Source organism: Macaca fascicularis, chromosome 15 (genome assembly GCF_037993035.2).
Source record: "Macaca fascicularis isolate 582-1 chromosome 15, T2T-MFA8v1.1".
Taxonomy (NCBI): domain Eukaryota; kingdom Metazoa; phylum Chordata; class Mammalia; order Primates; family Cercopithecidae; genus Macaca; species Macaca fascicularis.
Genome location: NC_088389.1, coordinates 59,882,016 through 59,906,273, shown reverse-complemented (window position 1 = coordinate 59,906,273; position 24,258 = coordinate 59,882,016). Strand labels below are relative to the sequence as shown.

General features: G+C 45.8%; 1 protein-coding gene across 6 annotated transcripts in view; it reads right to left on the bottom strand.

Moving 5' to 3' along the window:
* TBC1D2 (TBC1 domain family member 2) overlaps positions 1-24,258 on the bottom strand; it is a 61,708-nt gene that overhangs the window by 21,345 nt on the left and 16,105 nt on the right. For all 6 annotated transcript variants that reach the window (XR_012424536.1, XR_012424537.1, XM_005581210.5 and 3 more), the window contains 3 exons: positions 12,631-12,764; positions 8,556-8,752; positions 757-1,152 (listed from right to left, as the gene is read on the bottom strand). Coding sequence is in view for 4 of the 6 variants with exons in the window: in XM_005581210.5 (XP_005581267.3) it covers positions 757-1,152; positions 8,556-8,752; positions 12,631-12,764 (727 nt within the window). In the remaining 2 variants the exon portion in view is untranslated. The remainder of the gene's footprint in view (positions 1-756; positions 1,153-8,555; positions 8,753-12,630; positions 12,765-24,258) is intronic.

Genomic DNA, 24,258 nt, shown 5'->3' with positions numbered 1-24,258 from the left:
GGGGAGGAAAGGGGGAGCAGGGATGGTGGCAGTAGCTAGAAGTGGCAGCAGAGCAGACAGTCCAGACGTGGACTGGAGCTCCGCAGACATGAGCTCCAACCCAACTCCAGCTCCCCCACTTCTTCAGCACATGACCCTGGGCAAGCCCCTTAACCTTTCTCAGCCTCAGCATTCACATCTGTAAAGGGGGAGCACACCAGTGGCTGCCTCACCTCACAGGGCTGGCACGAGGACTAAATGTGGCAAAGCACCGAGGGCAGTGCCTGGCACACAGGAAACACCCTATAAATTCTACAGATGGGAGCGGTGACTATTGCCAGTTGCAGGTCATCTGTATGGTGTGCGGGCACAGGACTGTGCGGGGAGGGTTGTGCTGGCCCCTTAGGGCTCTCGGGTGCACTGGGATGGCACTAAGGGAGGCTGACCAGGCCAGGCCCCACACTCAGCTAGTCTCGGGCTTTCATCTCTCATTTGATAATCTAGAGGCACCTTCACTTTGCAGTAGCCCAGGATACCAGGGCTACTGGTTAATGGGTCAATCAAGGCCCAGGCAAACTGCACTGGGCCTTGTGGTGAAGAAAGTGAAGAAGCGTAGAGTAATATTCCCATCAACATGTGTTTCTAATGTAAATATTCTAGGATGAAGGGATATCCCCCACTCCACCCAGCAAACCTTAGGGGTGGAGAGCACCCCTTCCCTGAGGGCCGGGGCAGAGGACCCGCAGGACCGGCAGGCCCTGGAGGGAAGGCCCCTACCTTCAGGTGCTCGATCTTCTCCTGCTGGCTCAGGAAGTCCCTGTCGGCAGCGTCGGGGGGCAAAGGAGACTGGTCAGGGGGGTGCGTGAAGTCCTGGGTGACCTTCTCAGAGAGCTTGCAGATGACCTGCTGCTTGGCGTGGTTCTTGTCCATAAGCAACTGCACGTGCTGCTGTAGCTCTTGCACCTCCTGCTCCCGCAGGCTCGCTGTGTGCGCCAGGCTCTCCCGCTCCTGCTCCAGAGCCTCCACCCGCCGGCCCAGCTCCGCGATCTGCCGCACTTTGTGCCGCACCAGCTCCAGCCGGTCCTTGTCCTCAGCCGCCGCCAGGTATGCGCTGGACGCCCTCTTCTCCTGCTGGGCGGCCTCCAGTGCCTTGTGCAGGATCTTCACCAGCTCCTGGGCAGGAAGAGGGAAGCATCTTGTGAGCTTAGGGAGGGCCTGCTGGGCGCCAGAGCGGGGCATATGTTATCAGTAGTTCTCCTAACCACCCTGACAGGTGCCCAGCAGCATCCCTGCGGCATCTCATCCTGACACTTTCTCCTTCTCTGTTCAAGTGAGTGTTAGCTGGGCACATGGTTCCCCAGCTTCAAACTGCATCTCCCAGCCAAGCCATGGTGAGGTGTAGCCCAGTGACTGTTCTGCCTAAATGGGAAATGAAAAGTGAGATGGGCAGCTTCTGGGTCCTACCTTTAAAACCAGTAGACACATGCTCCCCTGGTCCAGTTCTCTTTGCTTCTGGCTGGGAAGTGGCAGGAACTAGCATGGCCGCCTCAGAGCCACAGCAGAAGGTACGTGTTGAGAAAGGGCTGCTCGCCAGCTCAGAGTTGCTCACTTACCTCTGGGTTCTTTAATGTGAGTGAGAAACTTCTCACTCGTTTTGGGCCACAGTGCTTTGAACCTTTTTTTTTTTTTTTAAGACAGCATCTCACTCTGTTACCCAGCCTGGAGTGCAGTGGTACGGACATGGCTCACTGTAGCCTCAATCTCCTGGGCTCAGCTGATCCTCCCACCTTAGCCTCTCAAGTAGCTGGGACCACAGGAACATGCCAACACACCAGGCTAATATTTGTATTTTTTTTTTTGTAGAGATGGGGTTTTGCCATGTTGCCAGGCTGGTCTCAAACTCCTGGACTCAAATGATCTGCCCACCTTGGTCTCCCAAAGTGCTGGGATTACAGGTGTGAGTCACCATGCCCAGTGGAGATGTTTTTGTTACAGCAGCTGAACCCATACCCTGACATATACACATCTATTTCAGGGATGAACAAACTGAGGCCCAGCAGAGAGTAGAGTGGAATTCAGTCTCAACTGGCCAGATTCCAAAGCCTGTGCTCAGTCACTAAGAAAACCAGGGGTGGCAACTATGTGGCATTACTTTTCCCTCATCATCCCTGTGGCAGACATTATTAGTTCATCTCCCATACTTCTTCCTGCACAGCCTAGTTGAGGCCTCAGAATCCTTCTCAATATAGCATCTAGTCACTACCAATCAAATTGAGGCAGCATTAAAGAGGAAATACACTGGCAATCCCCATGTAAAGCCACGCACAGAGGGCCTCATTCAACCCATTTGTGCCTAGTTCCCTCCAGCCCACCAGCTGATGCCTGCAAAGCTGGTGGAAGGAACTCTAGAAATTTCAGAAACAACAGAGCTTGATTTATTCCTCAGCAGGGTCAACTGATTCACACAGGAACTCAAGGTCTGCTCAGCTCCCTGTGCCTTTAAGCCTGTAATGTCCCCAGGGAGGGCCATGCCTGGACTCAGGCCTATCTGTCCTAAAGCAGGGATGTGAATTCATTCTGGGCCAGGATCAAGACATCAGCAGCCAGGCCCACGTGGACCTCATACCAGGTAGGTATGACTTTCAGGCAACACTGCCCTGCTCTGTGCTTCTCATTTGGAAAAACATGGTTTTCTAGAGACATGTCAACCATACCATACCAAAGTATTAAAACAAATGGATTGGCTGCATAGGCTTATTTGCTAAGAACAATTCTATATTAGAGGAGAACTGCCAGAAACCATGACTTTTTTGGAGAAGCTAATGACAAGACCACCTTAGCCTGCATCTTCTGAAACCTTAGGACTAGTGACCATCCTTTCTCAGGTTCTCTTTTCCTTTCACACCCCCATCCATCTGTCCAACCTTTACCGAGCACCACTGGGTGCCAGGCCAGGCCCTGAGCCAGGTGCTGTGGCCCAGAGAGGGACTGGTGAGAGTTCCCACCTCCAAGGACTGCAAAGGCTGGTGGGAATGAACGCGACCCACCTCAGTGGAATGATCTACTGCAAGTCAGGGGAACAAGGGTGTTTGTGGGAAAGGAAATGACTTCTGTATGGGGTGAAGGTTGCGGGGAATACCAGTCCAGAGCATTTAAATGAAACCGTGAAGAATGAGAAGGGCCAGAGATGGCCAAGCAGCAGGTGGGAGATGAGGGTAGGGACAGCCCTCTGAATGTGGCCAAGCCACAGCCCCAGTAAAGAGCTGGAGGAAGGAAAGAACTACCATGGAGCTGTGGGAGCCCTGGGGTGTGGCAGGAAGGTGGGGTGAGGACAGCACAGTGATTGCAAACCAAAAGGGAATGTTTGGAATGTTCAGAATGAAGAAGTCAGCTTCTCAGGGCTCAGTGGAGAGAGATTAACATTCCTGTGGCTCCAGGATAACTGGGAGCCTAGGCCATTTTCTGCTTCAGCTGAGACTTGGAGATTACCTTGGATGACTGCCCAGTAAAATAACCAACAGACATCATTGTTCAGACTTGCCCTAGGAGCAGAACCAGGTGGGTATCTTTCCCTCAGTTTTGGGGAGTTGACTCCAAAGCTCATTTCATTACATCTAGCTGTCTCCTTATTGCATTTGGCTCCCAGAATCTAAGACCAAGACAACAGCCCAGGAGGCTCTCCTCCAACCCCCAGAATTCTTGTACCAGAATAAAATAGGCTTGAAAGAAAGGAACCAGGGCAGAGGGAGGGAGCCTCAGTAGGACCTGTAAGATGAGGAGTGAGAATGTCATGAATTCAGGAAACCTAAAGTCTGGATTATAAGCAATGTCTTAGGACCAATTCTTAAAAATAGAGGGGTTGATGAAATTAAGCCTTTCTTTTTTTTTTTTTTTTTAAAACAGGGTCTCACTCTGTTGCCCAGGCTGGAGTATAGCAGTGCAATCACGGCTCACTGCAGCCTCAACCTCCTGGGCTCAAGTGATTCTCTTGCCTCAGTCTCCCTGGAAGCTGGGAGGCATGCATCACAATGCCCAGCTAATTAGTTTATTTTCTGTAGAAACAGGGTCTCCCTACATTGTTCGGGGTGGTCTTGAACTCTTAGGTTCAAGAGATCCTCCCACCTCAGCCTCCCAAACTGTCGGCATTATAGGCATGAGCCACCATGCGCGGCCCAAATAGTACTTTTAATATCTCTCAATCGAGTTGTTTGGTTCATCTCAGATTTTTATACCTGGTCTTAAGTTGTTATTTTATTTAAATTTTTAAAAATCAATAAATCATCTTTAAAAAATAACCCTTTATCTTTTAAGAGCATTGCTACTTTCATCAGTGGTGGGCCCTACAGGGGTCAGATGAAGGGGCATGGGCTTTGGAGTTCACAGGCCTTGGTTCCCATTCTGGATCCGTGGGGGTGTATCTAATGAGGTGACTCTCAGGAGGGTGGCTCAGGGGGCCTCTTCACTGAACCTCTGCTTTCTCATGAATGGGGCTAACGGTTCCTCCTCCACTCAGAACTGCCTCTAGCATGAGAGAGAAAGTGCCAAGTGTCCCTCCCCAAGCTGACATGCCCAAGGTACCTCCCAGCCCTCTTTCATGTCCTCTGAAGTTTTTGGCTGGAGTTCTAGGAAAGTAAGAGGCTGCACGTTGCCCCACCAAGTTTGCTAAAAAATTACGTTCCTTTACCCAGTAATCCTGATTGAACTAAGGTGGCCCCAGAGGGCCGCAGGCAGGGTTCCAGAGGGGTTCATCATTCCCAGCCGCCAACAGATGGCCAACATCACCACAGACAACAGCCTTCCATCTGCCAGAGCAGACGGTCTTCAGGCCGGGTGTAGTTCTGTCAACTCCAAGGGTCAGTCCCCGGCCAATCAGCCATCTGGTGCTATCTCCTAGAGCCCAAACCTCTTGTGGGGCCAGTGCTGCAGGTGCGGGGACAGATAATGGCTTAATGGGTATTAGAGTCGCCCCGTGGTTTGATATGACACCAGGGGGTATACAGGGAGTGCATTCATTTTTTTCTCAAGAGCAGTTTTGGTGCTTGTGTCTCATACTGGGACTCACCAAGAGATTATGGAGGAGAGGCAGCCCAGCCTCTAGACCTGGAGAAGGAGGTTAGAACCCCAATCCTGGTTTTTCCAGCTGCCTGAGCATGGGCGAGTCACCCAACTCCTCTGAGCTCCTCAAATGCTGGCTCAGCCTCTGGGAGACCCTGAGCATGCAGACGCTCTGAGAACCTCAGTTTCCTTTTCAGAGAAAGGGGATGACAACTATTGTAAGGACAGAGAAAATACACGGGAAGGCTCAGCACAGTCCTGGGGCCGTGCTTCATACCAGCAGTTCCCGTGTTCACATCTTCTCTTACTAGAGAAGTGAGGTGCCCTACTAGACGGTGAGGTGCCCAAGGGCAGGGATTTGTCCCCAGTGTGCTCTCAAGAGCATCTCACAGTGTTTGAGATGGAAAGTCCTAAAGAGTCACTAAAGCCATTGGCAATGGCCAGGTGAGCCAGGATAAGACGCCGAATTCTCATGTCATCCTGAAGCTTGAGGCAGACAGGAGGTGCCTTCCCACTAAAGAAACGCAGGAAGGTACCTCACAGGGGCAGCTCCTGGGAGTCCAGGTGCCTATCTTCCCAGCTGATGGATGGGACTCTAATGAGGGTCTCAGATGCACAGCGGCTCTCCCAGCAGCATTCTGAGTGCCTGGGGGCACCACTGGGCACCCAGAAGTTGTGCTGGCTTTTTCTGTCTCACCTCTTTGGTTTCAGTATCTGGGCTATAGTTGAAACCCTAGAGGACAGGACTGCCGTTCCTCCCTTCCTAATGTGGAATAAAGACCGAAGTTCCCCGATCACTGGGATGGCCCCACGGCACATTTCCTGGAGGCACTGATGGGCTCTCACTTCCCGCCTGTCTCAGAGCCCCTCAGCAGGGCACCTCACTGCTTGTAGGGCAGGAAGAGATCGACATGGAGGGTAAGGAGGGCTGCAGTAATTGCCAGAACAACCAGAGCCTGCATCTGTTGGGCAGCTGCTGGGTGCCAGGTACTGGGCTTTATGAATCTGGGCACAGGTCTCTCCAGTAAACATGGCTGTAACTGCACTTACAGAAGAGGAAACTGAGGCTTAGAGAGGTTAAGAAACTTCTTAGGGCCAGAATTTGAGCCTGTGCTGTCTTATTTAAAGGCCGGTGTTTTGAATCATCCTGAAGACTGAAGTGCATTTGTGGAATGGGTTGAAGAACACACAAATCCACTCATATTGCACAATAAATAGATAAACTAAATAAATCACAACTCATTCTCCTTTTGACCGTCTGTCCCAGGACACAAAGTTGAGGTCTGGTGGAAGGTTACCTGGTGAAAAAAAAATCCAGATTCTTCAATGCGTCAACAACTTCCTCCTGACAATTTCCCTCTGAATATATGGGAGTTGTCAATAGCCTGGGCAACCCTTATTAATCGCCAAGAATCTTGCCTTTATTTCTTGAAGAATGACGAGTCCCCCAGAGATGCAGAGCAATCAGGGGCAAACTTTCATGAAATCTAGGTCTCCCGGGGCCTTTCTACTTCATCTGACAATTTGTAATGTATTAGAAAGAAAGACTGTGTCAAGGGAGGTTGCCCATATATTCAGGATTTCTTTTTCTTTCCAGGTTTGGGTTTGGGATTTAAGCTCTACCAGTCCAGGGATCGAGTAGCTGCTATGGCTCTGTTTCACACCCTCTCAGCTCTCAGGAGCGTCCAGCAGCCTCACAACAGGAGCACCATGATGACAGGAGGAAAAGACAGCTGGGCTGCTAAGCAGCAGCAGACGGGACTTCACGTGGTATAACTACACATTGGGTGTTGCTTTGTTTAATGTCTGTCTCTGCCATGAAATGCAAGCCCTATAAGGGCAGAGCCTGTGCCTTTTGCTCATTGTTCTTTCCCAGCACCTGGAACACTACATGCACATAACAGGCCCTTAATAAAGATTTGGTGAATAAACACATGAGTTAAGAACATATGAATAAATGAGCCCCCTCCTTTGAGAACTCTAATCTCTAATCACCAGTTGCTTCATTAAATGTAACTCCTGGCCGGGCACGGTGGCTCACATCTGTAATCCCAGCACTTTGGGAGGCTGAGGCGGGCAGATCACTTGAGGTCAGGAGTTTGAAACCAGCCTTGCAACATGGTGAAACCTAGTCTCTAATAAAAATACAAAAAAAAAAAAAAAAAAAAAAATTAGCTGGGCATGGTGGCAGGCGCCTGTAATCCCAGCTACTTGGGCGGCTGAGGCAGGAGAATTGCTTGAACCCAGGAGGTGGAGGTTGCAGTGAGCCAAGACTGCACCATTGCACTCCAGCCTGGATGACAGAGTGAGACCCCATCTCAAAAAAAAAAAAAAAAGTAACTCCTGACATGCCAGGAATGAAGCCTCTGCCAGTTCCCTTGAGATCTGCTGACAGTGGTCACTGCTTAGGGGCAGAAAAGGCAGACGAGGGGCCAAACCAGGTATAGGGAAAGCATTTTTTCTAGATTTCTTCCCCCCAAAACAGGGCAGAAAAGAAAAGAAATGTACAAGTGATAAGAAGTATTCAGAAGGTAATAGGGCATAAGCCCCACCTCCCCAGCCTAAGTCCTCTGGAGTCAGGACTGGGACACAAAGCAGAAAGGGCCTCCAAGCAGCCAAAGTTCAAACACAAAAGCTGAGGCCTTTCTCTGGAGGAAAAGCAGTCTAGGCCCTCAGTGGAGCCCACCACTGCCACCACAGGCCCTACCAGGCCCCACCAGGCCCCACCCTTGGGATTTATGTAACTGCCTTAGTCACTTTTATCACTCTACAGAGGGGCTGCCGCCCGGAGCTGAAACCCCCTCACATCCCCGCCCTGGGACTCTCACTACTTCGTAAGGTAGCCCCTGGCTTTTAATACCATTTGCTCTCTGGGATGTAGGATTTTGGAGTAGTTTTAATGTCTGTGTGTGTGAGATCTGTTTTCTACAATGACTATATAGCTCTTCCCTTTTGTAACTCTCATAATTAACTTCTTACCATATTAAGCCCAGATATTCCTGTCACTGTTCTGTGTTGGTCCTGGCTTAGCACTGGGCCACACACATGCTGCTTGTTTGCTTTCTCCTGTGACAGTCTCGTGACAGTCATTCAGATATCTGTGCCCAGATATCAGCTGCCAGGTCAAAGCCTCCCCCTAGTTCTATCGACAGCTTCTCCCATGACCCTAGATCCAGATCATCTGCCTCTAAATATTGTCATTTTCTGGGTAGGGGGTGAGACGATGCATGCCCTCCAGGAGGGGTCCAAGGGACAGTTATTAGAGTAGATCTCCAGAGATACCTGCCCTTGGTGCCCTTTTGTGACTTGCTTTGAGTGACATTAGGTTCTTGAGTAATCAACAGCATATTTCAACCTTCCGCAGTTTGGCCTTTAAACACCAGAGCTAGTGCCTGCTGGCCTTTAAAGACCACACCTGCTGGTGCCCAGCAGGGCTACTGCATCCCATCTAGTTTGTTCGAAAGGCTCCAGGAACTGGAGGGGTCCACTGGAACCTGGGCCTCTCTGGGACCAGACCTCACCTTCTGAGACTTCAGCTCCTTAGTGAGCATCAGAACCTGTTGCTCCAAGGCTGCTACTTTCTCCTGGGCAGTTCGGTTCCATGTGATTCCTTCAGAAAAGAATGGGAAGGTGTTGTTCTGGCGCTTGGCTTTCTGAACAAAACTGATGGTCAGAGAAGACTTGGGTCCTGGCTTTGGAGAATCCTCTGGCTCTCTCCCTGCTCAAGAGGAGAAACACAGAAGTTATGATGGATGACATCAGCAGTTCTCAAACCTGAGCTTGCTTTAGAAGCACCTGGAGGGCTTGTTCAAATGCGGATGGTTGGGCCCTAATTTCGGAGCTCTGAATTTAATAGGTCTGGGGCAGGGCTTGAGAATTTTCACTTCTAAAAAGTTCCTAGGTGATGCTGACACAGCTTGTCCAGGGGTTAGACTGTGAGAACCACTGGCCTACATAAACGTTATTGCACTGTGCTAGCCCATCCGCTAAACTGTGCCTGTCTCCTTCCTTCAGATCCCACCCAGCCTGGATGGGTCTCTCATGCCACCCTGCTGGTGTTTGCCAAGTGACTTTCTCCTCGGGCACAAGCCCTGGCAGGATGTTCTGTTCCTTATTTCAGGATCCCACCTCTATGTGCTAGGAGATTTTCAAAGCACACAAATCTGTCCGATGATAGGAACACAGAATGAATGCCTGTACTCTGCATTCTTGCTCCAGAGAATAGCTCAAACATTTAACTTGATTCTTCTTATTCCAAGCTAAGTTAAGAGACATATTCCCCCCACAGCTGATTGTCTCAAGGATGCATAGCCCTTTTAGCTCCTGGGTGACAACCTATGGTTCACAGGCCAAATCCAGCCCACAGCCTGCTTTTATAAATAAAGCTTTATTAGAACATAGCCATGCCCATTTGTTTATGTGCTGTCTATTGCTGTGTTTACTCCTCAAAGGCAGAACTGAGGGCTTAAAACAGAAACCCCATGGCCCACAAAGCCTCAAATCGTTACTATCTGGCTCTTTACAAAAAATGTTTGCCACCCACTGTTTTCAAGTCATTAAAATTTTATTCTTACATCAAACCCAACATCAGAGAATCATTCCCTTGGGTTGCCTTGTCCTGCCCTGACCCAGCTGTGCTTCTGGTCTCTGCCATCAGCCTGCATCAAGGGACATTTAATGACCTGATTATGTGGCCAAGGGCCCTTGAGAAGCTTGTTCACATGGGATATATACATCATGCCTATTATGAGTCCCCAGCAGAAGAAATTCCCTTCAGCCCTAGGAACTTCCAAGAAAAGCTTTGCTTCTTATAAGAAAATATGTTTTTAGTCTTATGGACACTGGAAATAATCTAGCTGCTTGCATTTCCCTCTTTGCCTTGGCTGCTGAGCTTAAAGCCACATTTACTGCCTACCGTCAGATATTTTGTAGGATCATAAATTGATCCTATCTAAATCTCCTAACCCAAATCACTCATTTGTATGAGTATGCATTTTAGTAAACTATTACCTATTTTTGGGGACTAAAGTGTTAAAGGTATTGAAAATAAGAATGTGGTATGGGATCCCAGGATAGGGGACACACAGGGCTTTGGGGATAGGCCAAATGACATAGCATGAGACCAGGCCAAGGGCTGGCCAAACAGTCTTGAACAGATAACGAGTTACTCCAGTAGGTGACAGGAACCAGACACTGAGTGCAAAAACAGTACCTAGATTGCCCAGGTGCAGTGGCTCACGCCTGTAATCCTAGCACTTTGGGAGGCCGAGGTGGGTAGATCACGTGAAGTCAGGAGTTTGAGACCACCCTGGCCAACAATGTGAAACCTCATTTCTACTAAAAATACAAAAATTAGCCAGAAATCGCTTGAACCCAGGAGGCAGAGGCTGTAGTGAGCCGAGATCATGCCAGTGCACTCCAGCCTGGGCAACAGAGCGAGACTCTGACTCAAAACAAACAAAACAACAGTGCCTTGCTGAGTGCAAAACCAGAACAGTCTTGTCCCAGATCGAAGAGAAATCAGGCTACAATGGGTACAAGGCAGCCCACAGAGCTCAAAAATATGTAGTACCTCTTTCTCCTTCCTGTTATGGGGTCTAGGGGAGCAGGGAGGCTCCCTGTAGCACTTGCTGCCCTTTGATACACGACTGTGCACCAACTCTGAGGAAAGGCAGGGCAGGCCTCACAGTGCCCAGTTTATAATTAGAGAAAATGAAGTCTAAGACAGTGGCGTTCAATCAGTGCCCTGGATTTCATGGGAGTGCCTCAAGGACTGACCGGGAGGGGAACGTGGAGTAAGAGGAGCAGAGGAGGAGTCCAGACTCCCACTCAGGCCTCAACTCTGCTTTTATCTGCTTTATATATTAGATTTTGTTCTGTCACTCACTCTGTGGCCGTGAGCAAGTCACTCCACCCTTCCATGCCTCAGTTTCCTTATTTATTGAATGAGGATAACAACAATACACACAGTTCCAGTTGCTGTAAGAATTAAATAGGTCAATGTAGGTAAAGTGCTTGGTACACACGGATAAAACTTGAAAAGATTCTGCTAAGTCAAAGAAGCCAGTCACAGCATGGTATATTCCATGGTATATTCTACTCACAGCAGATCTCCAGAACAGGCACATCCATAGAGAAAGAAAGGTTGTGGCCACCTAGCGTTATGGGGCAGTGGGGATTATGGTTGATGACTAAGAGTGCAGGTTTCTTTTTGGGGTAATGAAAATGTTCTAAAATTGATTATAGTGACGGTTGCATAATTCTGTGGATATACAGAAAGCCACTGAATTACACATTTTAAATGGGTGAATTGTATAGTATATGAATATATCTTAATAAAGTTATTACCAAAAAAAAAAAATGCTTACTGCAGCACTGGCACAAAGTAACTGCTAGCGTTATAATGATGATGATTGATCCGATATAGCACTGGCCTTCCCTTGGACTGCTTGTTATGCTCTCTGGGGCTTTGACAGGCACTGACTCCTCCAAAGGGTGCTTTTTCTTTTCTTCTTCTTCTTTTTTTTTTTTTTTTGAGACAGCGTCTCATTCTGTCACCCAGGCATGATCATGACTCGCTGCAGCCTCGACCTCCCTGACTCAAGTGATCCTCCCACCTGAGCACCCCAAGTAGCTGGGACTACAGGCTCGCATCATGATCAGCTAATTTTTTAATTTTTTTTGTAAAGACAGGGTCTCCCTGTGTTGCCCAGGCTCGCCTTGAACTCCTGGGCTCAAGCAATCCTCCAGCCTTGGCCTCCCAAAGTGCTGGGATTACAAGCATGAGCCACCATGCCCAGCCTTATTTTAACTTTTTACTCTGAAAAAATTATAGACTCAGAGGAAGTTGCAAAGATAGTGCAGACATGTCTCAAGTACTCTTCACCAAGCTTCCCCCGATGGTGACATCTTACACAGCTATAGTACACTATCAATTCTAGGAAACCGGTGTTGGTACAACATGTGTGCGTAGGTCTATGTCATTTTATCACACGTGTACATTTGTTTTTGGTTATGTCTGAGACAGAGTCTCACTCTGTCACCCAGGTTGGAGTGCCGTGGTGCAATCTCGACTCACTGCAACCACTGCCTCCCAGGTTCAAGTGGTTCTCCTGCCTCAGCCTCCTGAATAACTGGAATTATAGGCACTGGCCACCATGCCCAGCTAACTTTTGTATTTTTAGTAGAGTGGTGGTATTAAGAGGTGGGGCCCCTGGGAGGTGATCAGATTTAATGTCATGAGGGTGGAGCCCCTGATAAGATCAGTACCCTTAGAAGAAGCAGCAGAGACCAGAGCTCTTTCAGCCACGTGAGCACACAGTGAGAAGGCGGCCATGTGCAAACCAGGAAGGGAGCCCTCACCAGACACTGAATCTGCCGGCACCTTGATCTTGGACCTCCCAGCCTCCACACAACTGTGAGAAATAAATGTCTGTTATTTAAACCACACAGTCTATGGTGTTTTAGTAAGTAGCCCAAGCCAACTAAGACACACACAAACACACAAATGCTGGTTCGCTGGAAGGAAAGAAGGCACTTGTGCCAGCCGTGAGGAGCTGGTCCCTGAAGGCAGCTCAGCCCTGGACAGAGGCTCACCTGGGGTGGTGGGGTCAGAGGCCAAGGGCTGCTCCTCCCTCTGAGGCTCCCCACTCTGTGGAGAATCTTCCCCTGGAGGTTCATGGCCTGTTGCCTGGGCCTGCTTGTTGCCACGGATGTTGTGCATTGTGTTTCTGAAAGGAGATGAGAACAGAGGAGCATGAGGCTGAAGCCTGCCTTTCTGCCCCTCTGTCCTTCCCGCCGCCATTGCTGGAGCTCAGGTCTCATCCCTACACCCTATCATCCCGACTGGTCTCCCAGACTCCAGGCACCCTACATGATGCATCCCCACGCATGGCACTCCCAATCTCCTTTACCTATCTCTTTCGCATTCTCATCTTCCACACACTATGTGGCTTGTTAGTAATATAAGCTTGACTTCCTCAACCCCCAACCCTGCAGCTGGAATATAAATGCCATGAGGCAGAGGTATTGTCTGTTTTGTTAACTGATGCACCTAGAACGCCTAAACAGTGCCCAAAATATAGAAGGTGGTTAGTACGGGTGTGTTGGATGAATGCTGAATGGACTTGTTGCACTAACTTTCCCAAAACCTTCATCTGGTTTCATCACTATCTGGCTCAAAAACCATCAGTGGCTCCCGACTTCTGCTGAGATAAGTTGCAAACACCTCCTGACATCTTTCCCTGCTTGCTCTCTTTCCCTGCTCAGATCTGTCCCCTGTGCAGCCTTCACTGACCATCTCATGGCCTCCAAGGGGCTTAGTGCACTTCACAGCTGGGTCACCCTTTGGCCAAGTACTTGTCTAGGCTGAAGCCTCTTGATGTCATTTCTTTATGAACTGGGTACTAACCTACCTGCATGTTTGCTGGTGCCCAACACTGGGTTGTATGTGCCAGAGCCGGGCTCAATACATGTTTGGTTTATAGAAAGGAACTAGTACCAAAGGCTGACCTGAGATCACAGACCACAGAGAAGTTCATAATGAGCTGGATATAAAAACAGTTCAAGGAGTTTATTCTCCCTTGCAAAGAGATAAGATTAATAACAGGGAAGGGAAAATGATGAAAGGAGTTCACTAGGTCAGTGTATTCCAAACTGAAGGTTTGGCCTCATTGTTAGATTGTAAAACCAGTTTAGTGTCATGACCAGCATTTAAAAAATGAAATAGAAACTACCAGGGCTGCTGCCACCTGCCTGTGTCCATCTGTGTTGCATCGGGGTCCCGAGGAGCTGTTGGGTGGTCCAGGCTGAGGCTGGCTTGTGTGGAAGTCATCCTTGCCTCTGCTTGCTAGCCCTCCCATTCATCCTCTCTCCCAGTGGTCGTCATGCTGGTGTGCATCCCCTGCCTGCTGTGCTAGTTCAGTTTGCTCTTTTGGAAGCAGGAGATAGAACTGATGCTTGCAGGGCTGCAGGACTTGGGCCAAGACCACTTTCGTGAATATCACTGCATCAGGTCAATTTAGTGAAAACATGATACCCACAGTGAGCTTCGACATGAGGAAAGTAACTAAAGGTAACATCATAGTAAAGATCTGGGACATGGCTGGATGCGGTGGCTCACGCCTGTAATCCCAGCACTTTGGGAGGCCCAGATGGGTGGATCACGAGGTCAGGAGTTCAAGACCAGCCTGGCCAAGACGGTGAAACCCCATCTCTACTAAAAACATAAAAAATTGCTGGGCGTGGTGGCATGCGCCTGTAGTCCCAGCTACTCAGGAGGCTGAGGCAGAGAAGCTCTTGAACCTGGGAGGCGGAGGTTGCAGTGAGCCAAGATTGCACTACTACACTGCAGCCTGGGTGACAGAGTGAGACTCCATCTCAAAAAAAAAAAAAAAAAAAAAAAAAAAAAATTCTGGGACATGGGAGGACAACCCCAATTTTGGAGCATGTAGGAACTGTATTGCAGAGGAGTCAATGCTATTGTTTACATAACAGGTGCTGCAGATTGTGAAAAGATAGAAGCCTTGAGAAATGAGCTACACAATCTAGATAAACCGCAGTTACAAGGAACTCCAGTGCTAGTACTTGGAAACAAGAGAGAGAGATCTTCCTAATGCCTTGGATGAGAAAGAGCTAATTGAAAAAATGAATGTCTGCTATTCAGGATAAAGAAATGTGCTACTACTCAATTTTTTTGCAAACAAAAGGATAACGTAGGTATCACACTTCAATGATTTATTCAACATTCAAAATCTAGAAGCTGAAGCATCTCCTGAAGTCTTCCAGTCCTTCTCAGCTATAATCCTAGACTTACTGTCTGTTTCTCTAAAGTACTTCCCAAAATACGGTCCTCTCTAACCCCAAGAAATTGTCTTTTTCAGAGTTTATTTCTCATGTGCATTGCTGAAGATGTGTATCCCTAATTCTTCATAAGAATCAGCGAGTTGTCAGCCAGGCACGGTGGCTCACGCCTGTAATCCCAGCACTTTGGGAGGCCGAGGCGGGCAGATCATGAGGTCAGGAGTTTGAGACCATCCTGGCTAACACAGTGAAACCCTGTCTCTACCTAAAATACAAAAAAATTAGCCAGGTGTGGTTGCGGGAGCCTGTAGTTCCAGCTACTCAGGAGGCTGAGGCAGGAAAATGGCGTGAACCCGGGAGGCAGAGCTTGCAGTGAGCCGAGATCGCACCACTGCACTCCAGCCTGGGCGACAGAGCTAGACTCTGTCTCAAAAAAAAAAAAAAAAAAAAAAAGAATTAGCGAGTTGTCATGATCAAGTCAGCACATATAAAACACACACATATCTTACACATACTTGTCTTAAACTATATAGAGCTTTTAAAACTTTTATTAAAAACACACACACACACTTTTGACCATCTTAAGAAGATTGCATATTTCCATCCTGGTCTTTCTAGGCCAGATTTTGTTGTTGTTGTCTGAGATGGAGTCTCACTCTGTCACCCAGGCTGGAGAGCAATGGCACGATCTCGGCTCACTGCAACCTCCACCTCCTAGGTTCAAGCAATTCTCCTGCCTCAGCCTCCCGAGTAGCTGGGATTACAGGTGCCCGCCACCACACATGGCTAATTTTGTATTTTTAGTAGAGACAGGGTTTTGCCATGTTGGTCAGGCTGGTCTGAAACTCCTGACCTCAGGTGGTCCACCCGCCTCAGCTTCCCAAAGTTCTGGGATTACATGCGTGAGCCACCACTCCCGGTCTGGGCCAGATTTTTATATTGATTTTCAGTAAATGTTTATCTGTAATATTTCATTATAGAGTCCAGTAGCTTGATACTTATACTGACTTGATATAGCATGAAGTTTCTAGTGCCACACATGGTTTTTAGAAAACCTTTAAGCCTGGCTCATGTTGGATATAAACATAATATTTATCTTATCTCACAAATGTATGTGAAATGTATAATTACACCTTAGGATTCCAAAAATAGTCTGCAAAGAGTGAGCGGAGGCACCAGATCAATGCTGTTGGTTCTTTACACTGGTGAGATTCTACCTGATGAGTATTAAAAACACTCTACTTTCTGAGAATTCTTTATCACCGAATAGCAGTTGGGGATATGGGAGGAACTAAGGTATGCTTTGTATCTGTGTAGATCATTACTTCCATTTTTTTTTTCCGCATTCAAAATACTTTTTATGGGGTTGGGAATTGATGATTTCTCCAAAGCTTTTATGAATTTAAAGCATGCCAGTCAATATAATAACATCTGTTAAGAATGTCAGACTTTGGCCGGGTGCAGTGGCACACGCCTGTAATCCCAGCACCTTGGGAGGTTGAGGTGGGTGGACTGCTGGAGGCCAGGAGCTCGAGACTAGCCTTGTCAATATAGTGAAACTCTGTCCCTACTGAAAATACCAAAGTTAACCGGGCGTGGTGGCTCATGCTTGTAATCTCAGCTTCTTGGGAGGCTGAGGCTGGAGAGTTGCTGAATGTCACTTGAACTGGGGAGGCAGAGGTTGCAGTGAGCGGAGATTGCGCCCCTGCACTCTAGCCTGGGCGACAGAGCAAGACTGTCTCAAAAAAAAAAAGAAAAACAGAAAGTCAGGTTTTGTTCAAAAAAAAGAAAGAAAATATCAGAGTGCACCCTGCTCAGTCAGCATTAATATTTTGTGAATTACATATATGTGTAGTGAGTATGACAGAAAAATGTATTTGTTTTTACTGTGGCCATGGCTAACAGTTTGAAAAACACTCTATCAGGAGGACATTTACTTAAAAGGCAGCTATAGTGTGGTCAAAAAAGACGAAGTCACGGCTGGGCATGGTGGCTCATGCTCATAATCCTAGCACTTTGGGAGGCCTAGGCGGGTGGATCATTTGAGGTCCGGAGTTCGAGACCAGGCAGACCAACATGGTGAAACCCCTTCTCTACGAAAAATACAAAAAAATTAGGTGGGCTTGGTGGCGTACACCTGTAATCTCAGCTACTCAGGAGGCTAAGGCAGGAGAATCACTTGAACTCGGGAGGCAGTGAGCCAAGATCGTGGCACCGCACTCTAGCCTGGGTGACAGAGCAAGACTCCATCTCCAAAAAAAAAAAAAAAAAAAAAAAAGAGGAAGTCAAAAGTTGGAAACGTGGCTTTGTTATGTAATCTCTACATACAACACACACTTCTAGTTATGTGATGGACAAATTTCTCTGAAAAACTCTTATTCCACAAATACCAAAACATATTAAGATCTAGTTTAAGGCAAAGGAAAGGAAGGGAAACCCAGGGACTGAACATGAAAAAGGATATGAAACTCAAATGGGAAGTAAAGAGGAAGATTAACGTGTAGATTAGATTACTGTTCAGTAAATATCTACTCCCTTCTCCGCACCTCCATGGGAGCAGCTTCTTTCTCCTCTGCTTCTTGACTCTGGGTGTGGGCCATGTGACTTCCTCTGGCCAACTGATGTTAGCAGATACGGTGTAAACACAGAGTTAAAGTGCGCTCGTATGTAAGGCTTGCCTAGTACTCCTGCTTTTCATCATGGGAAGAACATGCCTCAGGTAGCTGCTGCTCCATGGACGATGAGAAACACATGGGGTCAACCTAGATCTTACCAATAGCTTGGAGCCAAGACCTGATGAACCTAGCCTAGATCAGCTGGACCCAGATGCGTAAAAAACAAATGCTTTTTATTATATGACACTGAATCTAGAAGTGGTTTGTTTGCAGCATTATTATGGTGAAGGTTAACCAGGACATACGCTTGCCCAGAATAGATTCCAGAAACCTAGAGCCTCAGCTGCAAGGGAGGAAAGAAAACAAGGTCTTGGACATAAATTCTTGGGTCCACAGAGGGTACGGAACTTCAAGACCCCCAGCTTTATGTAGGTATCTCAATTCTCTTTGGACCCAAAGATACCTACGTAAAGCTGGGGCTCTTAAAGGTCCATACCCTCTGTGAAGAGAGAGATTTTTTTTAAAATGTCTGTTGGCAAAAGTGACACAAGGAAATTCTGGGTGAAGGCTCTCTAGCTGTTAATATAACATTACTAAACACACCAGGAAACAAGACGCTGTGAATGAAAGGCAGAACAACAGCAAACAGCATAATTAAGACTTCACATATTGGAATTATGAAGCTACAAGGACTTCAAATATTGGCATTATTAGATAATGATTATAAAATAACTATATTAAACTAAGAAGTACAACATGGAATCACAGAATAAGGAATATAAAAATAGGCATATTTGAGAAAGAATCAGAATTTATAAAAATGTAAAGTGTAATCTTAATATATAAATATATATTTTATATAACTATAAAACCCAACGATTAAACAGAAGATTAGACACAATGGAAAAAAAACTGGTGAACTGAAAGATCTATAATAAATAAATTACCCAGCAGTCAGTAAGGAATTAGATATAACAAATACAACACAGGTTAAGAGATACAGAGAGTAGAATGAAATAGTTCAGCTGTAGGGTGTTTCTCAAACTTCAATGTGCTTAAGAATCACCAGGAGATCATGGTAAAAAGAGATTCCTGGTCTTACCCACAGAGATGTTAATTCAGTAGGTCTGGGGTAAAGAATTTACTTTTGTAATAGGCCCCCAGGTGATGCTGATGCTGCTGGTTCTTAGACCGCATGGGGAACACCATGGGTCCTAATACATGTTTAATTAGAGCTTGCAAAAGAAAGAACAGGCAGGTCGGGTGCGGTGGCTCACGCCTGTAATCCCAGCACTTTGGGAGGCCGAGGTGGGCGGATCACGAGGTCAGGAGATCGAGACCATCCTGGCTAACACGGTGAAACCCCGTCTCTACTAAAAAATGCAAAAAAATAGCTGGGCATGGCAGCGGGCGCCTATAGTCCCAGCTACTTGGGAGGCTGAGGCAGGAGAATGGCGTGAACCTGGGAGGCAGAGCTTGCAGTGAGCCAAGATTGCGCCACTGCACTCCAGCCTGGGCGACAGAGCGAGACTCCGTCAAAAGAAAGAAAGAGAGAAAGAGAGACAGACAGAGAGATGGACAGACAGAAAAGAATGAAAGAAAGAGAAAGAGAGAAAGAGAGAAAGAGAGAAAGAGAAAGAAAGAAAGAAAGAAAGAAAGAAAGAAAGAAAGAAAGAAAGAAAGAAAGAAAGAAAGAAAGAAAGAAAGAAAGAAAGAAAGAAAGAAAAGAAAAGAAAATGGGGAGAGGCAACAAACAAGGAGACAATGGCTGATAGAAATCTTTAGATTCGAGAGGCACACCTATTCTAAGCAGGATAAATTCCTATTCTAAGCAGGATAAATTAAGAAGAATCCATGTCAAAGACAAAGAGAATTTTTAAAGTAGCCAGACAGGTGAATTGCAAAGGAATGACAACTAGACCATTAGCCAACTTCACTACAGCAATAATGGAAGCAATAAGACACCAGAATAAGATAGTCAATGTGCTGAGAATTTTATTCCCTGCGTAACTTTCAAGAGTGAGAGTGAAATACTTTTTCAGACAAAGAAAAGCTGAGTTTACCACCAACAGTTACCCACTAAAGGAACTTCTAGAGGAAGTTCTTGAAGATGAATAAAAATGATCCCCAAAGAAATTCTGTATGCAAGAAGGAACTGGAAGCAAAGAAATAGGAAGACATAAGGATAAATCTAAGCAAACGTCAACTGTAAAAAAAATAAACAAAAAACCCCAAACAAATAACATCTGTTTATGTTTAAACAAATAACGTTTAATTAGGGGAGTGAACCAAGACAGAACTAAAAAACTGGGCGACAAACACAAGGAAGACTTGGTTTCACGGAAGTTTTGATGTCCTTATGGTTGTTTAAAAGAAAAGCTGAGATACTTTCATCAGCTTTAAGACTTAAAGTTGGCTGGGCACGGTGGCTCACACCTGTAATCCCAGCACTTTGGGAGGCCAAGGTGGGCGGATCACCTGAGGTCAGGAGTTCGAGACCAGCCTGACCAACATGGAGAAACTCCGTCTCCACTGAAAATATAAAATTAGCCAGGCATGGTGGCACATGCCTGTAATCCCAGCTACTCAGGAGGCTGAGGCAGGAGAATCACTTGAACCCAGGAGGCAGAGTGGTAATCAGCCAAGATTGTGCCATTGCATTCCAGCCTGGGCAACAAGAGCGAAACTCCATCTCAAAAAAAAAAAAAAAAAAAAAAAAGACTTAAATATGTTAAATATGTAGAGTAAAATTTCTGAAGGAATTGCTGAATAAATAGAAATATATGACTCCCAAAACAGCAGAGGTTAAACACTGTTCAACGTAACTGGAATGTCTGGGTGATTATTTGTTGAACTTGTTAGACCTTGATTATTAAAAGATGCCTTCCCTTTACTGAGAAATCAAGGCTGTTTCCTTCCACAAATTAAACGAAATAATTCACATAAGTGCAGAACATGATGGTCAGGCACATAATCATAGCTCAAGATTTGCTTCTTCTTCTCTGGCCCTTTCCCAACAGGACCTACACGTTCCAATCAAACTAAATATATATATATACACACACACATACATACATGACAGCCTTATTGAAATAGAAATCACAAACCATACAATTCACCTATTTAAAGTGTACAATTCACTTGGGTGTGGTGGCTCATGCCTGTAATCCTAACACTTTGGGAGGTCAAGGCAGGCGGATCACCTGAGGTTAGGAGTTTGAGACCAACCTGGCCAATGTGGTGAATCCCCGTCTCTACTAAAAATATAAAAGTTAGCCAGGTGTGGTGGTGAGTGCCTGTAATCCCAGCTACACAGGAGGGTGAGGCAGGAGAACTGCTTGAACCCAGGAGGCAGAGGGTGCAGTGAGCCAAGATTGCACAACTGCACTCCAGTATGGGCGACAGAGTGAGACTCTGTCTCAAAAAATCAAAAATTAAAATTAAAAAAGTTAAGTGTACAACTCAATGGATTTTGGTACAGTCACAGAGTTGTGCTGCTATGAATATTTGTGTACAAGTTTTTGCGTGGATATGTTTTCATTTTTCTTGGGGATATAACTAGGAATGAAATTTCTGCATCATATGGTAACTTTATGTTTAACCATTTTAAGGGACTGCCAAATTGTTTTCCAAAGCAGCTGTACCATTTTATATTCCCAACAGCAGGGTATGAGGGCTTCAATTTCTCCACACCCTCACCAATACTTGTTACCAATACTTCTTACTGTCTCTGATCATGGCCATCCTAGTGGATTGCATAATCTCAGCTCACTGCAACCTCCACCTCCCAGGTTCAAGTGGTTGTCCCATTTCAGCCTCCTGGGTAGCTGGGATTACAGGCACCCGCCACTGTGCCTGTCGAATTTTTGTATTTTTTGTAGAGGTGGGGTTTTGCCATGCTGGCCAGGCTGGTCTTGAACTCCTGACCTCAAGTGATCCACCTGCCTTGGCCTCCCAAAGTGCTGGGATTAAAGGCCTGGGCCATCGCACCTGGCTTATTTTTATTTGATTGTTTAAGCTTTTGGTTTCATATCTAAGAAATCATTGCCTAATCCAAAGATTATGCTTTTGTTTCCTTCTAAGAGTTTTACATTCAGCTCTTTTACCCAATTTGAATTAATTTTGTGTATCGTGAGGATGGGGTCCAACCAACTTCATTCTTTCGTATGTTAATATCCAATTTGTTTTAGACCCATTTGTTGAAAAGACTATTCTTGCCCCTATTAAATGGTCTTGGCAAGCTTGTTGAAAATCAGTTGACGTAGATGCTTTGATTTATTTCTGGCCTCTGAATTCTATTCCATTGATCTACACATCTATCCTTACAACAGCACCACAGTGTCTGGATTACTATAGCTTTGTAGTAGTGTTGATATTGGGAAGAGTGCGTCTTCGAACTTTTTTTTTCTTTTTTTTTTTTTGAGACAGAGTCTTGTTCTGTCACCCAAGCTGGAGTGCAGTGGCATGATCTCGGCTCACTGCAACCTCCACCTCCTGGATTCAAGCGATCCTCCTGCCTCAGCCTCCCGCGTAGCTGGGATTACAGGTGCACGCCACCATGCCGGCTAATGTTTTTGTATTTTTAGTAGAGATGGGGCAAACTTTTTTTATTCTTCAAGATTATTTTGGGTACTCTGGGGCTCTTGAATTTCTAGGATCTTGAATTTTAGGTTCAACTTGTTGATTTCTGTAAGGAAGCCACCAGAATTTTGATAGGGATTATATTGAATCTGTAGATCTATTTGGGAAGTATTGTCAGATTAACAGGTTAACAATATTAAGTCTTTTTTTTTCTTTCTTTCTTTTTTTGAGACAGAGTCTCACTCTGTTGCCCAGGCTGGAGTGCAGTGGTGTGATCTTGGCTCACTGCAGCCTCCACCTCCTGGGTTCAAGCAATTCTCCTGCCTCAGCCTCCCAAGTAGCTGGGATTACAGGCATGTTCCACCAGGCCCAGCTAATTTTTGTATTTTTAGTAGAGACGGGGTTTTACCACATTAGCGAGGCTGGTCTTGAACTCCTGACCTCAAGTGATCGGCCCACCTTGGCCTCCTAAAGTGTCGGGATTACAGGTGTGAGCCCCCGTGCAGCCTAGAAATATTAAGTATTTTGATCCATGAATATGAGGTATCTTTCTAACTATTTAAGCTTTTTTTTTAAAACAATGTTTGGTGTTTTCAGAGCATACATTTTGCATTATTATGTCAAATTTATTCCTAAATATTTCATTCTTTTTCTAATATTGTTATGGAATGTTTTTGTAATTTTTTTTGTTGTTTATTACAGGTGTATAGAAATACAACTGATATTTCTATTTTGATCTTGAATCCTGCAATCTTGCTGAACTAATTTCTTAGCTCTAATAGTTCTTTCTTAGGATTTTCTGTAAACAAATATCATGTCAACTGCAAATAAAGATAGTTTTACTTTTTTCCTTCCCAATCTGGATGCCTAATTTCATGGTCTTGCCTAATTGGTCTGGCTAAAGCCTCCAGAACAATGTTGAATAAAAACAGCCGGAGTGAAAATCCTTGTCTTATTCCTGATTTTAGGGGGCAAATATTCAGTCTTTTACCATTAAGTATGTTAGCTTTGCAGTTTTCATTGATTCCCTTTTTCAAGCTGGGGAAGTTTCCTTCTACTCGTTTTTTTTTTTTTTTTTTTTTTTTTTCCTGAGACAGAGTTGCTCTGTCGCCCAGACTGGAGTGCAGTGGTACAACCTCCGCCTCCTGGGTTCAAGCAATTCTCCTGCCTCAGCCTCCCGAGTAGCTGGGACTACAGGCCTGCACCACCATGGCTGGCTAATATTTGTATTTTTAGTAGAGACAGGGTTTCACCATATTGGCCAGACTGGTCTCAAACTCCTGACCTCAATTGATCCACCCACCTTGGCCTCCCAAAGTGCTGGGATTACAGGTGTGAGCCACTGTGCCTGGCCTCCTTCTAGACTTTAAAAAAAAATTATTTATTTATTTATTTTTAAAATTATTATTTAGAGACGGTGTCTCACTCTGTCACCCAGGCTGAAGTGTAGTGGCATGCTCATAGCTTACTGCAGTCTTGACCTCCTGGGCTCAAGTGATCCTTCCACGTCAGCCTACACAGTAGGTGGGACTACAGGTGCGTGCCACCACACCCAGGTAATTTTTTGTAGAGACGGGGTTCACTACAATATTTTGTAGGCTGGTCTCAAACTCCTGGCCTCAACCGATCCTTCCACCTCGTCCTCCCAAAGTTCCGGGTTTATAGGCAAGAGCCACAGCGCCTGGCCCTTTCCAGTCTTTGTGAGTGGTTTCATCACAAAGAGGTGTTGAATATTGTCAAATGCTTTTTCTCAGTCCACTGAAATGATGTGGTTTTTCACCTTTATCTTATTAATGTAGTGTATTACATAAATTGAATTTCAGATGTGAAACCAACCATGCATTCCTAAGATAAATCCTACTTTATCGTGGATTAATCCTTTTTATACGCTGCTGAATTCAGTTCGCTAGTATTTTGTTGAGAATTTTTACATCTGCCTTCATAAGCGATATTGGTCTGTATTTTTCTTATGATGTCTTTGGTTTTGGTATCAGAATAATATCAGTCTTATGAAATGAGTTGGGATATGCCCCCTCCTCTTCTGTATTTTGGAAGAATCTGTGAAGAATTTGTATTAATTTTTCTTTAAATATTTGGTGGACTTCACCAGTAAAGTCATTTGGTCCTGAGTTTTTCTTCATGGTATTTATTTATTTATTTAACTAATTCAATCTCTACTATGTAATTAGGTCTTTTCAGATTTTTTTCCTGAGTATATTTTAGTAAA